Genomic DNA, 16,285 nt, shown 5'->3' on the forward strand with positions numbered 1-16,285 from the left:
ATCTGGTAATGATATTGCTTGATCAAAGAATATGCACAGTTTTAGAGCTCTTTGGGCACAGTTCCAAATTGTTCTTCAAAATGATTGGAACAGTTTACAACTCTACTAACAGTGCTTTAGTGTCCCAGTTTTCCCACATCACCTCCAACATTTATCATTTTCATTTTTGGTCCTATTAGCCAATCAGGTAGGAATGAGATGGTACCTCGAGAGTTGTTTTAATTTGCATTTCTCTAATCAATAGATTTAGAGCATTTTTTCATATGACTATAGATAGTTTTGAGTTCTTTGTCTGAAAACTGCCTGTTCATCTCCTTTGACCATCTATTAATTGGGGAATGACTTGTATTCTTATAAAATGGCTCAGTTCTCTATATATTTGAGAAATGAGGCTTTTATTAGAAATACTTCTGCTTTCCTTCTAATTTTGGTTACATTGGTTTTGTTTGTGCAAAACTTTTTTAATTTAGTACAATCAAAATTATCCATTTTACATTTCATAATGCTCTCTATCTCTTGTTTGGTCCTATTCCCATTGATTTTTATTATTTACCTCTATTTAAAATAATTCGGGTCTCATTCCCAAGCTTTAGTAGAAATTTCTTTAAACTCAACTGAATTGTGAAGTTTCACATCAAAGAAGCCCCTCTTCAGAGCATGTCTTTGACTTTGATGCTTCAAGGATGCAGCGCATCATTTCTTCTTCATTTGCTCATGTCTTTGTTCTCTTTAGTAATAGAGCCCAGCCTTTCTCTACCTACAGCTAATCCATGGACAAGTGTCAGTTTGTCTTTTTCTAAAACCTCTCTCCCTACACATGATGGGAAGTAAATGCCTAGGAAGAAATAAAAACAGCATCTCATTGATTCTTCTGCTCCTATTTCTTCCTGACTCTCCATCCACATAATACCAAAAGAAAGCGATCTGTTATAAAGCAGTGCAATGCTGCTGACATGAGCAAAATCTTAATACTGCCTTTCCATCAATCAGAAGATTTTTTTGTTTCAATTGCTTTATTAATTTGCTCAAAACTTCTCCCCTCGACTCCCCATCAAGACGTATACTGAGTTATGGGTAGAAAATGATGTTGAATGGTTACCATTAGCAACCAGTTCTAACACAAAGAATCCAATAGCTACAAACTGCTTGGAAAGTTAGACAAACATCTACTTAATCCAGAAAATAAATTTTAAAATATTGCAAGACGCCCATGGATCTATGATCTCATTAATGTGGGCCACACATCTGCACTCTACGCTCCCTCACTTGGTGAGCTCATCAACTCCCATGGGTTCAATTATCATCTCTTTGCAGATGATTCCCAGATCTACATATGTCCAGGAGAGATTATTTCATTCTTTGCACTTTGTATCCCTAGTGCCTATCAGAGTGCCTGGCACACTGCAAGCACTTGATAAACACTTGCTGATTGATTAATTCAGTCCCAGTCTTTCACCCGTCCTGCATCACCAACTGCCTTTTGGACGTTTCAAACTGGACTTCCCACAGACATCTCAGCATCAACACGCCCATAGCAGAATTCATTCTCTCTCCTTCCTTTTCCCCCACTTTCTTCTGAACTTCCCTGTTACTATGATGACAGAAGCAGCATCCTTAGTCATTAGACTTAGGGTCACAACTTTATCATCATCCTCTACTCCTCGCCTCTCACCCCAAATAGTCAGTCAGGTGTCAAACTTTGTCACTCCAATCTCTGTGACATCTATCACATACATATTATCTCCCTACTTGAGTACACAACCACTCCCCTAGTTTAGGTCCCCAACACCTCTTAAATTGACTACTGAAAGAGCTTCCTAATTGTCTCCTCTTCCCCGTAAGTTCCTCCCCTCTCCGATCCATCCTCCATTCAGCCACCAAAGTGATTCTCCTAAAATGAAGGTCCGACCACATCATCTCCTCCTCAGTAAACTCCTGTTTACTGTTTCGAGGATACACAATAAGCTCCTGTACTTGGCATTTAAAGCTTTTCACAACTTGGATCCATCCTATCTTTCCAGTCTTCTGTCATATTACTCCCCTCCACCCACTCTGCAATCCTGCCCCAATCCCAGCCTCTTGTTCTTTCTCACTCATGACACTCCATTTCCCATCTCTGCCCTTGTACTGGCTGTTCCCAAAGCCTGGAATGCACTCTCCACTCACTTTCCCCTCTTAGAATCCCTGGCTTTCTTTAAGACTCAGCTCAAGGCCACCTTTTGCAAGAAGCCTTTCCTGGTCCCCAAAGCCACTACTGCCTTTTCTTCTAAGGTTATCTTGTATCGACTTTTGTAGGTATCTGTATATACTTACATGTGTATTTACTGTTTGTTGTTGTTGAGTTCTTCATGACCCCATTTGGGGTTTTCTTGGCAATGATACTGGAACGGTTTGCCATTTCCTTCTCCAGCTCATTTTAGAGATGAGGAAACTGAGGCAAACAGGGTTAAGTGACTTGCCCAGGGTCACACAGCTAGTTAAGTATCTGAGGCCACATTTGAACTCAGGAAGATGAGTCTTCTTGACTCCGAGCCCAGTGCTCTATCCACCATGCCACCTAGCTGCCCCACATGTTGTTTATGCCATTAGAATGTAAGTTCTTCTGATGGAGTCTAAATGCAGATTGAAGTATACTATTTTCACTTTCTTTATCTTTTTCATGGTTTTTTCCTTTTGGTCTGTTTCTTTTTCACAACATGACGAATATGGAAATATGTTTTATATCATTGCACATACATAACCTATTTAAAATTCTTACCTTTTTAGGAAAGGGGAGAGGAGGGAAGGAGAAAATTTGGAACTCAAAATTTTTTTAAATGTTAAAAAAAAGAAAGTAAGTTCTTTGAGGGAAGGGACTCTTTCCACCTTTTCTTTGTATCCCTAGCACAGTGTCTATAAGCATTTAATAGATGCTTGTCAATTGATTGACTATCTCCTTTACCAATCTCCTTGGTGACCATGGGCATGTCAGTGGGGAAGTGTTTTACACAGGGGCACTTGATTACCCAAAGAATCCCATGAATTGAGTGCAAATGTTGTTCTCCCCATTTTACAGATGAAGAAACTGAGAACCAGAGAGGTCAAGTGATTTGCTCAAAGTCATACAGCTAAGAAATAGCAGGATTAAGACTCAAAACCAGGCCTTCTGTCTCCAGGTTTGATGCCCTTTGCGCTGTTAATTCATTGTCTGTCCAAGGGACAGAACTGGCCAGAGCTATGAAGAAATGTGCTGACTATATCAGGACCAATCCAGTAGTTAGAAAAGAAAAGAAAAATCCTTTTATTTGCTACAATGATAAGTGGGCTGGAGGGTAGGAGTTAAATTCTCTGACTCCCATATAAACCCTTGGAAGGATTTCCTATGTGGTTTTCTGTCAACTCTGCATAAATCAGCCAGCGAATTGAACTGAGTGAAATGACCACCACTGCATTCTAGTATAAAATATCATTGATCCATATAACTGGGAAACTATTCCCAAAAGGTGTGCATGTTGGGGTTGAGGGGATCTATTTATTCACAAGGCAGTGTGGTATAGTGAAAAGAGCCTTGAATTTGGAAGAACATGGGTTTGAATCTCAGCTCTGCTTATACAGCCTATGTGACCTTAGGTAACTTATGTAACTTCTCTGGGTTCATTTCCTCTTCTTTAAAATGCGAATGAATTAGCTGATTTCCAAGACCCTTTCCAACTCCCAGTCTGTGGGCCTATGGCCAATATTGAAGACACTTTCAAAGATGTTGCCTCTCTGGAGAGATCAATGCAAATATCACCTCTGTCACATCTTTGCCCCAGCACATGACTCACCCCATGCCCCAGAAATGCCAATGCTGGAACCACTTTCTCTTGAGCAATGCACTGCAATATACGGGGGGCTCCGTACAGACCCCCCATACAGGATGCCAGCGATGAGATGTACAGCCCCAAGAGGAATAGGAAGCCCACTAAAGACACCTGGAAGAGAAGGGAGTCGAGAGAAGACCAGAGAGGGAGAGAATAAGCTACATTTGAGAACAAGTTCACCCGCCAACTCCAGAATCATATGAAGGAGCTCATGTTCCACCCCAATCACCATCCCGTAATGGCCACCCTGGTTCCTTAACCTCACAACCCTCTAGGTCCAGGGGATAGAGCCACCCCCAACTCACACACCTGTATGTATGGCCTATTATGTGCCAAGCACTGACCTAGGTGCTAGGAATCAAAAGACAAAAACAAAATAGCCCTTGTGCCAAAGAAGCTTACATTCTACTGATGGATTCTCAAATGGATTTTTTTCTCAAATGGATTTGGGATCTCTTCGATGGATGTTCTCTCCAATGGTGCAGATTGCAACCCATCCATGCCTGCCCCTCTTGTGTGACTTTTGTCCTCCCATAACTGGTGGGCTGACAGCTTTTGAATACTTCTCCAGGAAGCACAGAGTCTCTCTGCTAGCTCCTCTGCCTCCCTGAGAATACATTTGCTCAGCATTTGCTCAGGAGTCTCAACGGTTCTCAGCTCAGGACTTTTTCTTTTTTTGGCTTTGGAGTCACTTGTAAGATGTTCCTATCATTCTTTATGGCCTTCTGAATGTTGACTTTGTACCTGTGCTATGGCATTCTGCTTTTCCCTCACTGGGGCAAGTTTCCTCCTTGCAGTAAAGATGTCTTTTGGCCTGTACAGGATTCTCTACTTTGCTGGTCAGCATCACCTCCCTCCCCTCCCTCCACCTATAATGCCTGTGCTTTTTGTTACATGGCATAAATTCTTTCCAAGTTTCCAATACAGTATTTTTATTGTCTCCAGCCTTCCTGTGAGCTATTTTTTAAAAATTGCTGTATTTCATTTTTCCTTACTAATCGGTGCCTGCATTTTTGTTAGGGTCCTATTGTCTATAAATGAATGGAACCTTGGGATGGATTGCTTTGGCTTTGGTACAACTGAATGGTGTGCCTAATTAGCTTTTTAAAATTACTTTTCACAAGATGTATTGAAAAGAGCACTGAGCTTGGACAAAGGAGACCAGAGGCAGAGTCTCACCTCTGCCCATTTACAGCATGAGTGACTTGGGTAACATGGGGATGTTAGTGCTGAAATCAACTATTTCATATGGTTGTTTGTGAGGAAGGCATTTTGTAAACTGAAAAGCAATATAGAAAGTTGGGTGATGGTTCTCTAGAGAATCTTCCCTTGTCCCCCAAAATGTATGTACCTAAATATACCTCTGGGCAGCTAGGTGGCACAGCGGATAGAGTGTCAGACCCAGAGCCAGGAAAACTCACCTTCATGAGTTCAAATCTGGCCTCAGACGCTTACTAGCTGTGTGACCCTGGGCAAGTCACTTAACCTTGTTTGCCAGTTTCCTCATCTGTAAAATGAGCTGGTGAAGGAAATAGCAAACCACTCCAATATCTTTGCCAAAAAAAAACCCAAATGGGGTCACAAAGAGTCAGACACGACTGAAGTGACTGAACAAAAATATATCTGTCTGAAAAGCAGAAATAGCTGTAATGTAATTGTGAGTTTTGACAGATGATGAAACACAATTCCCTCCTCTCTGGAGAAGGGTAGTGGAGCATAGATTCAGAATGCTGCATCCTTAGTCAACCCCAGTTGCTTTATCAGAAAGTTGTATTTGATTGTTTCTTTTTTACAAGGGAGGGCTCATTGGGGGAGGTGGGGAGGTGGGAGGGTATTACATCAGGAAATCACTACAATATATTTTTTAAAGGCTCCAACAAAACTTATTTTTACAAAGGGGTTTTAAGAATGCTAATGTTTTCAAACAATCCTGGGACAGCCAACGTAGAGTCAGGAAAAAGATGTTGAGAACAGGATGTGTGAATTACATGGTAAGGGGTGGGGACAGGGGGATGCAAGATTGAAGAATAAAAGGTATTGAACTTTAGGGCTCCAAGTGATGAGGGCAAAGGACCAGAGATATTAAAGCATATTTCAAGAAAAGGAAGTTGTTTATAGAAACTAGGAATCAGAAAACCAAATAATTTGATGCAGATGGGAGGGATTTCCAGGATAGCCAGAAAAGAGTATTGATCAGTGAGTTAGAACAGGATTAGAAGAAGGGACCACTCACTGTGTGGAATTTTTCCAGGCACAGTAGACTTGGGAAAGGGGGCCACCAGCTCAGGAAGGTTTCTGTGAATAGGACAATGGGGGACTATTATCAGCGCTCAGAATCTCAAACAAGGCCCTTGAAAAGCAGTCTGGCAAGGACTCAGAGGTAAGACCAATGGGGCACAGCCAGAAAGAACCTGCAGCTGTCCCCTTTTCAGGTTCACTCTACAGTAAACCAACACTCTTTAATCCTCAAGCTCCCACTCCATCCATCTCCTGACGACACAAAATGAAATCTAGCCTTCACCTGAGGCGGCACCATAGTCTTGGACAATCTGATGCTGCCTGATTCTTCCTTCCTATCCTAGAACCATAGGATGAGGTGGTCTGCTGTTTCCAGACCCTTCACTTGCTACTATCATTCAATATCATCTCTTCTAATCTCATTTCCTTTCTTCACATATTGGCCCAACAGTCAGTCATTTTAGCAACATCCTGTCCTCTGCCCTTGCCCCTCTACTGTTCTCATTCACTTCTCTCTCTCTTTTTTTTTTTTTTGGTAAGGCAATGGAGGTTAAGTGACTTGCCCAGGGTCACACAGCTAGTAAGTGTTAAGTGTCTGATCTGAGACCGAATTTGAACTCAGGTCCCCCTGACTCCAGAGTTAGTGCTCTATCCATTGCGCCACCTAACTGCCCCTCTCATTCACTTCTATGCAACCCTGGGTAACCCCCATTCTCCTGTCTTCTCTCTCTCTCTCTCTCACATACACACACACACACACACACACACACACACACACACACACTTTTTTTTTAGGCAGTTAGGGTTAAATGATTTGCCCAAGGTCACACAGCTAGTGTCTGAGGCCAAACTTGAACTCAGGTTCTCTTGACTCCAGATCCAGTACACCACTTAGCTGCCCTGTGTAGCCTCCCATTCTCAGCTCTCTCTTTTCCTCTATCACAAATCTTACTGATAAGATCGACTACAAATTGATGTTAGCTAACTTAAATTTGACCTTCTAGAAATCCTTTTATTCATGGCATGGTATTCCTATCATACTCCCCCAGCAGCTGTTTCAAACTATTTTCTCTTTCTTCAAGTACCCAGCTCTACCCCATCGCCACTCTTTCTCAGCAGATAATTTTTAAGAAGAGTGGGGCCCTCCAATATGAGCTCTGCCATTTCCCTTCTTCCATGGCCCCAAATCTATGTCTTCACCCATTCTCTCTTCCTTCCTTCTGATCGCCAAGGATGAAATGGTATTCCTCTTTGCAAAGGCTAATTCTTCCACCTGTATCCTTGATGACCTCTCCTCCTATTTCCGGGACTTTAGTTGGGCAATCAACCCCACATCATCATTTTTTCTCTATCCTCTCCTTCCCCTCTTCCCACAAATAAGCTCAGGCCTCCTTTTTCCTAAAAATACCTTCCCTCCTTCTGTTCCTTTAGGGCCTATCTCTTCCTTATTGCCAAATTTTCATAAAGAATATTTTATACCCACCCCATCACCCTCCACCCCTGCTTTCACTTTCTTCACTCCTTACTCTGTAGTCCTATGTAAGAAGGCTTCCTCCTCCTGAAGCAGCTCTCTCTAAAATCACCAATTACCTCTTAGTAGCTAAATTCAATAAACTTTTTCCAATCCTAATCCTCCTTCACCTTGACCTCTCTATAGTATTTAGTATTATACACCATTCCTCTCCTCAATATTTTCTCCTCTTACGACTTCAGTAACAATGTTTTTTTGGGGGGCGGGGGTGGTTCTCTTTATCTCCCTAGTCACACTTTATCTTTCTTCCTTATTGGTCCTTCTTTCTTCTTCCACTCTAAGACTGTCCCAGTCTTCTTTTCTTCTCTCTATAACTTTTCCACTAAGGATCTCATTCACTCCTATGGCTTTAATTTCCCCTCTAGACAGATGACTCTCAAATCTAGATCTCTTCCCCCGCCCCACTTCTCTAGGTTCCAGTCTCCATTTCTAATAGGTTACTGGTTGTCTCCTCCTGAATATCTTGTCAACACCTCAAACTCAATTGTCAACCAGTATTTCTTAAGTACCTACTATGTGCAAGGTGCACTAAGCTAGGTGTTGGTGATACAAAGATGAAAAATTACTCAGCTGCTGCTCTCAAGGTGCTTATAAATTGAGCAGAAGGATGAGACATAGACACTGTGGACATGGGCTCTGTAATGAGTATAATAACGTTAGGTATGTTGGAGCTTCCCTTCTCTACAGGGGAGCAAGACAATGAAGTTATACAACAACCAGCCAATTAGAAGGATTTCTGAGGCCTGACAGAGCTGCTTGACATACCAGTGATCCTTTTTGAGTGAACTCTACCCAAATTTGGAGATGCCTGTAGCTTCCAGAAACCACAGAACCAGCCTTGATCAGCTCAAGAACAACCTTGAGCAGAAGCTGCAGACTTGAGACATTGCGGGACTTTCTAAATCTCATGCTGCTCGGCTCATTGTGTCTACAGGTGTCTTCTCCCTTAACACCGTCCCCTGCCTCCCCACGCAAAAGCCTTTCAAAAGGAATTATATTACCTCACCCTTTTTCCACTCCTCTTTGAGTAACTGAGAACTCTCTCTCCCTCTCTGTTCCATTGTAGGATCTTCCCTCCCTTACAAGCCTTTTTTCAAACCATAAATGCTTTGTAATCTGTGATCAGACTCTGTTTCATTTCAGGTCTCTTTATGAGCCTGGAGGTTTTTTTGTTAAGAAGACATATAATTACAACTGAACTTAACCATCTTCCTTCCAAACCCTGACCCACCTCCTCACTTCCCTCTTTTTCTTGGTGACATCACCTTTCTCCTTTGATCCTTCCTGTTGTTCCTACTTCTACAACCTCTTTCATGGCAAACACCTTTTTTCACTCGTATTGACTTCTATCCTAGCTATCTCTTGTACTATGGTAATAGCCTCCTAACCTGTCTCCCTCTCTTTGGTCTCTATCCTACCTCCTCTAATCTATCCTTCATACAAAGCAATGTTCTTAGTGTTACCCCTCTGTTCAAAAATCTTCAATAGCTCCTAACTACCTACAGGATAAAATGCCAAGTCCTTACTGTGGTATTCAAGCCCATTCTTTCATTCTAGCTATCTAGTCCTGTGTCTCGCTATTCTTTTTTCATATATTTATGTTTCTGCCAAACGTGACTGAATTACTAGGCATTCTCCAGTCTCCTTCTGATCTCTTTCACTTTGATATATTTGAAACAGTCATCACCTATGTCTAAAACAGATTCCTATCTCATCTTTGCCTTCCTTCGAGGTCAACTCATGTCACCTCTTCTAAAAAGTCTTCCTTGATTTCTTAACCCCCAACTAGAGGTGACTTTTTCTTCTCTGAATCTCTCCTGCCTCTCTGTATGATCTCTTCTATTCATTTATCTTATTCTATCTTATATTATGACTATTTGCTTACATGTCCCAGCCCTTGACCAGACCACAAGCACCATACAATCAGGGACTCTGTCATTTTTCATCTTTGTACACAGTGTCCAGCATGATGCCTTGCCCATAGTAGGTTTGTCCATAAGTCACCAGTCATTTATTAATCACTCACTATGTGCCAGGCATAATGCTAAGAGCTAGGGATAGAAAGAAAGGCAAAAATAAAGTCCCTGCCCTCAAGGAGCTTATAATCTAATGGGAGAGACAACATGCAGACAACTATGTATAAATGAGATATATACAGCATAAATTGGAGGTAATTTCAGAGGACACTTAAGAAGTTTGTTGAATTGAACTGATATGGTTTTGCTTCCTCAATGTCCAGGAAAATCAAGGGAGAATATTATAGCTGAGCCCCATGTACAAGCATGGAGGTAGAAAAAGACATGGGGACACAATCCTCTTTCCTTATCAATCAGTCAGCTAGATGGGCCAGTGGACATAGCACTGGGCCTGGAGTCAGGAAGACCTGAATTCAAATCTAACCTCAGACACTGTGACTCTAAGCAAGCCACTTAACTTCTATTTACCTCAGTTTCCTCATCTCTAAAATGTAAATAACGGCACCTACCTCCCAAGTTTGTTGTGAGGATCAAATGAAATAATAATTGTAAAGAGCTTAGCACAGTGTCTGGCATCTAGTAAGCATTATGTAAATGCTAGCTATTATTATTATCACCTATTATCAGTTAATAAGCATTTACTAAGCATCTACTGGAATCAGGAAAACCTGAATTCGAATCTGGCCTCAGACATTGTCTAGCTGTGTAACTCTGGACAAGTCACTTAACCTTTGTTTTCTTTAATCCACTGGAGAAGGAAATGGAAAACTACTCCAGTATATTTACCAAGAAAAATCTATGGACTGTATTGGCATGCTGTGGGGAATGGGATCCTGAAGAGTTGGGCATGACTGACCAGCTGAATAACTACAAGCATCTACAAGTTGCCAGATGCCAGGAGCTATGAGGAACCTTAGAAGTTGTCTAATCCAACTCCTTCATTGAGGAAACTGAGGCCCAGAGAGGTTAAGTGATTTGACCAGATCACAAAGGTTCTAGATTAGCAGAGCTGGGCTTTGAACCCAGGTTGTCTGACTCCAATTCCACTGTGCTTTCTCTTGTGTACCATTATTGAAGATGGGAGCCAAGGAAAAGTCAAGGGGAAAGACCTCAGTCCCGAGGTCACAGTCTTGGAAGGAAAGAGATTCTTACTCCCTTCTGGAATTCTCCTGGGTGGTGGCAGCGGAAATCACCAAGAGCCGGCTGCTGAGGAGTCTGCTTTGGGGGAATTGCCTAGTGTGGGTTTGTCATAGTTCACCCACAGATACTTCCTGTACCAGTGCCTGCTCACTACTCAGGACCCAAAGCTGTATATTTCCGTCCTTTGTGGGCTCTACGTCTACCTGTGTCAGGAAGCAGTCATTTGGCCCATCTAGAAACCTTATCTCCATATCTCATCCTAAATAAGCTATTCTTGTGTGTGTGTGTGTGTGTGTGTGTGTGTGTGTGTGTGTGTGTGTGTGTAATTCACTTCTCCCCATTCCTCCTACCTGGCCTATTTTAAAAGCTTCCCTAACCCCATTAAACATTTCCATCTCAGTTTCCTTATCCTCGTCAAAGGATCTCTAGTCTAGCCCTCCTGCCACATCTCTATGATTCGAGCATGGAATTTCCACCCACAGAGATTCCACGATCCTTCCTTTGTTTGATAGAACTTTTTTTTTGTCTATCCCTGTTTGTTTGGTTCTGCCCTCTTCCTGCCCATGGTGGACTGCTGAGGCTCTTCCATTTAGATTGCAGCCTTTTAAAGGTTCAGAGAGACTCTCCAGTGAATTCTGTTATAAAAAGAAACAAGGTCAGCCTGACAAAAATGATAAGAGTGGAAACCGCCTGTCTCGTCAAACCACTTCTTGAGAGTTATGTTCTGTTCTGGGGACCACATTTTAAGAAAGCTAACAAACAGGTGGACTAGAATAACGCAGGGGCAAAAAACTGTCATATAAGGATCAATTTAAGGAATTGGGGACGTTTCAAACAAGAGGAAATAGTCTTAATCTCTATGGATCCAGAAGAGAGAATTAGGACCAGGGTGGCAATTCCAGGGAGAATGATTTCAGTTCACTGCAATGAAGCATTTCTTAATAATAACAACTATCTGACAATGGATTGGGCTGCCTTGTGCAGTAATGAGTTCCCCATCACTATACACCATAGGATCGTAGATTTAAATCTGGGAGGAACTTTAGAGGCTCTCTAGTCCAATTTTACTGATGGGGAAACTGAGGTCTAGGGAGCTTAAGTGACTCTCCCATGATCACACAGTCAATAGGTATAAGATATGGCCAGATCCTCTACCTTTAGGTCCACTAGGTAATACAGTAAATAGAGAACCAGCCCTGGAGTCAGGAAGACCTGAGTTCAAATCTGGCCTCAGACACTTACTATCTATGTGACCCTGGGCAAGTCACTTAACTCTGTTTGCTTCAGTTTCCTCATCTGGAGAAGGAAATGGCAAACCACTCCAGTATCTTCGCTAATGAAATAGAGTCACGCAGAGTTGGACACTAACCAACAACAACCTCTAACTTCAAGGCCAGCCTTCTTTTGAATCAAGGTTAGATGACTACACATAAGGGATATCATAGAGGGTACCCCCGTATTTTACAGTCATTTAAAACCTGAGATCTCTTCTGAGAATCTATCATTCTACAAAGGTATAGCCGTTAGCCTTCTCCCTGATGGAATTTAAGGGGCAAGAAGGTCCCTTCACCCCATAATATGTCTCTCCATTTGTTCACATATGTCTGCAATTCCTTTCATCTGAAAAGAACAAAATTTTTTATTCCCTGATTAGAGACGAGACTTAAATTGAAAATATCCCTGACAGAGGGGTTTCATTTATATTAAGAGATAAATGATGACATCAACTCCTTTTATAAGGGCTTGGTTTGACAGAGGGATGGACAGAGAGACTGGCCGGTCCCTGGCACCTGATGCTCGGTTTTAGGCAGGAGGGAAAGGTAATGAAAAGGTAAAGAAAAGGTAATGAGGGCAATTGGCTTCTCCACAATTGTGCTTGGGGACAGACAGGGAAGAATCCTTTTCTATCATGAACAATCTTTCCTTAATTTAATTGTTGTACCACAAATTTTCATTGATCAGGTTTTCCTAAATGGGGAGGGGGAGGAAATGGGAAGCTGGGGGAACCTAGGGCAGTTAGGTAGCACAACGGATAGAGTGCTAGGCCTGGAGTCAGGAAGATTCCTCTTCCTGAGTTCAAATCTGGCCTCAGACACTTACTAGCTGCGTGACCCTGGGCAAGTCACTTAACCCTGTGTACCTCAGTTTCCTCACCTGTTAAAAAGAGCTAGAGAAGGAAATGGCAAACCATTCCAGTATCTTTGCCAAGAAAACTTCAAATGGGGTCATGAAGAGTCAGACACAACTGAAAATGACAGAACAACAACAACCATCAGAGATGGAATGGGAAGAGGAAGGAAAGAGAATTTCACTTGTATTCTGTCTCGTGAAGACCAGGAGCAGAGTTTCCTTGCAATTCATCCCACAGAAGGGAAAAGGTAATAAAGCTAAACCTAATAAAGCCCAGAAATTAAATGGCTAATGAGAATCTTTCACCCTACTGAGCTTCTCTGAAATTAGAAGGGCATCTCAGGCCCCTCTTTTCTTCTAGGAACCCAAAGAGGGATGAAGGGGCTGTTAGGGAGAGCCCTGAGAAAAAGCGAGATATTTACAAGTCTTGAGTTTCCAATGGTGCTAGATGAGGCTTGCTGAAAACCTGTTTGCTAAAACATGCCACTGAGGAATGTACAGAATTCACTAATCTTGTTACCCTTCCTCTCAGTGCACAGTGCACTAAATCTGAAAATAAAGGGGTTCTTGCCCAGCCAAGAAAAACACTGGGCACCACAGAGACTTTCCATGAGAGCACAATGTCCTGGAGAAGTCAGAACAGGGCTCATACCATAGCCCATGGCCTCCACCCTAGTTGGAGTCTTTGCCATCACCCTATCTCTAAGGTCCTTCCTCTTCTTGTTCACTCCTCTCCTTTCTCTGCTCACTGGCTTCTTCCTCAGAGAGTGGGTAGGGGTAAGGAGAGGACAGGAAAATCACAGCAGTCTGTTTTGCTTCTTACACATAGCTCTGGAGAAAGGTTTGCTGATGGTAGAGGTTGGAACCATCGGTTAGTGTAAAGTGTTTCAATCCCTTGTAGATTTCAACCTCCAAGGTTTTTCCTTCTTCCCATGATCATTGCTGATGGAGAGCAATTACTATTCGTATTACTAAGTGGTAGCCTCATCACTTGCAAGTCGAGAAGAGATCCATCCTCATCTCCATCTCTTGAAACCCCTCCTTTTATCCAAGACTCAATATAGATACCATCTCCTCCACAGAGCCTTCCGTAATTCTCCCTTCTCAGGTGAAAAGCCATCTCTCCCCTCTCAAATTTCTTATAGCACTTTCCCTGGGCCTCTCCTTTGGACTTATCTCTCTCTTGGTTGTATTGCTATCTATGTGCTTTCTCCCTGTAGACTGTAAATTCCTGGAGAATAGGGTCTGTGTCATATCTATCTCCAGCTTCCAGGGCAGTGCCTTCCATATGGTCAGAATCTAATTAGAATTTATTGGATTGCATTTTAAAATGATAACTCATACATATGTACAAAGATCTTCATGTACCTCCTCACATTTCATTGTACCGACAACCCTGTGCAGAATCTAGTAGCTATGTGAAATTGAAGACTGGGCCTTTCCTTTCCTTTGTGATGTCAAGGTCCCTAGACCTCTGCCTGGCACAAAGTACCAAGAGCATAAGATTTAGAGCTGGAAGATGAAAAGCTGCCTTTTTCCCATCACCCTCCCCTTAAATGGATATACATATATAACATATATATATATTTATATACATTACAATACATTATATATATTACACACACACACACACACACACACACACACACACACACACACACACACTGGAAAGGGACAGTCCTGGCAAAATATCAAAATATACACTGGAGAGGGACAGTCCTGGGAAAATCATTCTTGCACTGAGACTTACCTTTTCTGCTATCATGAAATCATATCGAAGGGACTCCCTGGTACAAATGGCACCCAGTAGAAAGACAAAGATGATATAGAAAAACCACCTGCAAAGAAAAACTAGTTAGGACATTGTTGCCTACTGTAAAAATGTGTTTATCTCCTGTCTCTCATAACACAAAGAACATGAGAAAAGTGGGGACTAAAACATTAATTGAGGCAATACAAAAATAAAACATTTCGTAATCTCAGTAGTTTTTCTTCTAAAAACAGGAATTCAAAAAAAAAGAGAGAAGGATCTACAACTCCTTCAATGGGGGGAGCTTAGTAAATTTATCCTAGGGAGATGTCTGAGGCAAAGAAAGGTTAGCAGATACAGCTGCTAAGTGTTACAGGCAGTATATTTTAGGGGGAGGGAGAAAGGCAATTGGGGCTAAGTGACTAACCCAGGGTCACACAGCTACTAAATGTCACAGGCAGTATTTTAACCCAGGTCTTCCTGACTTCAATTTCAGCATCCTATCTACCATGCTATGCTGCCTTTATAAAGACAATATTTCCTACAAAAACCTAATGTTTGAAAAATTATTTTGCCAGTTCATTTCATTACAATGGACTAATACTACAAAATAAGTAGAGAAGATAGACTAGAAAAGAAAAAAAGAGAGTAGGGCTATGATGGAGGAGAAGCCAGGGAACTTCAGACTGAATGACCTCCCAAAAGCAGGCTAAAGGAATCCATTCATTCAACAAGCATTTATTAAGGTCCTACTGAGTTCGAAGAACTGCTGTAGGCAATGGCAGAAACAAACAGAAACAAAAGTCCCTGCCCTCAAGGGGACTACACTCTATTTGGAGCAAACATGTACACAGATGAGTAAATACAAAATAAATCTGTGTAAAAAAAATAAATAGAATTTGATAAGTTCCCCTGATGCCAAGGCACTGCGCAGAGTATTCAAGAGTTTAAGTCACTGCTGCCCCCCCCCCCATAGCAGTAGTACAGCCATCATGACTTCATAGAGAGGACACTGCACAGGTCTGGGAAAGTCAAGGCAATGGGTCTGAAGAGAGAAGGTGATACTCATGACAACACGGAGCCTCACTTATCCTGGGACACAACCTAGACCTGCTAGATCAGGTCTTTCTTGCTCTGGCATATGTACTGTGCAAGAGAAATAGAAGTCATTTAATACATATTTATTGAATGAAATAGAATAGAATAATAGTAACTCATATTTATATACTGTTTTATGATTCCATGCCTCTTCACATATATTATCACATTTAATCTCCTTGAGATCAAATCCAGTCTAATCCTTGGGTAAATCTGACTTATCTTAAATTATCTTCCCCCTTACCTTTTTTGCTTCCTTGCTTGTAAGCCTGATTAAACATCTTCTAAATTTGTTTCATTTAAAAAAGCATTTTGTGTGTGTTTTTAATAATAATAATTAAAATTTATTAATTAAATATTAATTAATTAAAATTAATAATAATAAATCTCCATTGCTCAAATAGGTGATTATAAGGAAGCTGACCAATAGGGGTCATATTATGATGAGCTAATATCTAAACAGGGGCAGCTTAGTGAATGCTGGTCCTACTTTCCTCTTCATGAGTTCAAATCTGGTTTCAGATACTTAATAGCTGTGTGACTCTGGGCAAGTCAGAGTCACTTAATCTCCATTGCCTCA

The 16,285-nt window shown here is 41.6% G+C and overlaps 1 protein-coding gene across 3 annotated transcripts in view; it reads right to left on the minus strand.

The window, feature by feature from the left end:
• SLC12A8 (solute carrier family 12 member 8) overlaps positions 1-16,285 on the minus strand; it is a 169,987-nt gene that overhangs the window by 22,956 nt on the left and 130,746 nt on the right. For all 3 annotated transcript variants that reach the window (XM_027845273.1, XM_027845275.1, XM_027845274.1), the window contains exons 8-9: positions 14,608-14,695; positions 3,807-3,953 (exon numbers count right to left, since the gene is read on the minus strand). In XM_027845273.1, coding sequence (XP_027701074.1) covers positions 3,807-3,953; positions 14,608-14,695 — 235 coding nt within the window. The remainder of the gene's footprint in view (positions 1-3,806; positions 3,954-14,607; positions 14,696-16,285) is intronic.

This window comes from Vombatus ursinus, unplaced genomic scaffold, assembly GCF_900497805.2.
Source record: "Vombatus ursinus unplaced genomic scaffold, bare-nosed wombat genome assembly UNPS02014959.1, whole genome shotgun sequence".
Taxonomy (NCBI): domain Eukaryota; kingdom Metazoa; phylum Chordata; class Mammalia; order Diprotodontia; family Vombatidae; genus Vombatus; species Vombatus ursinus.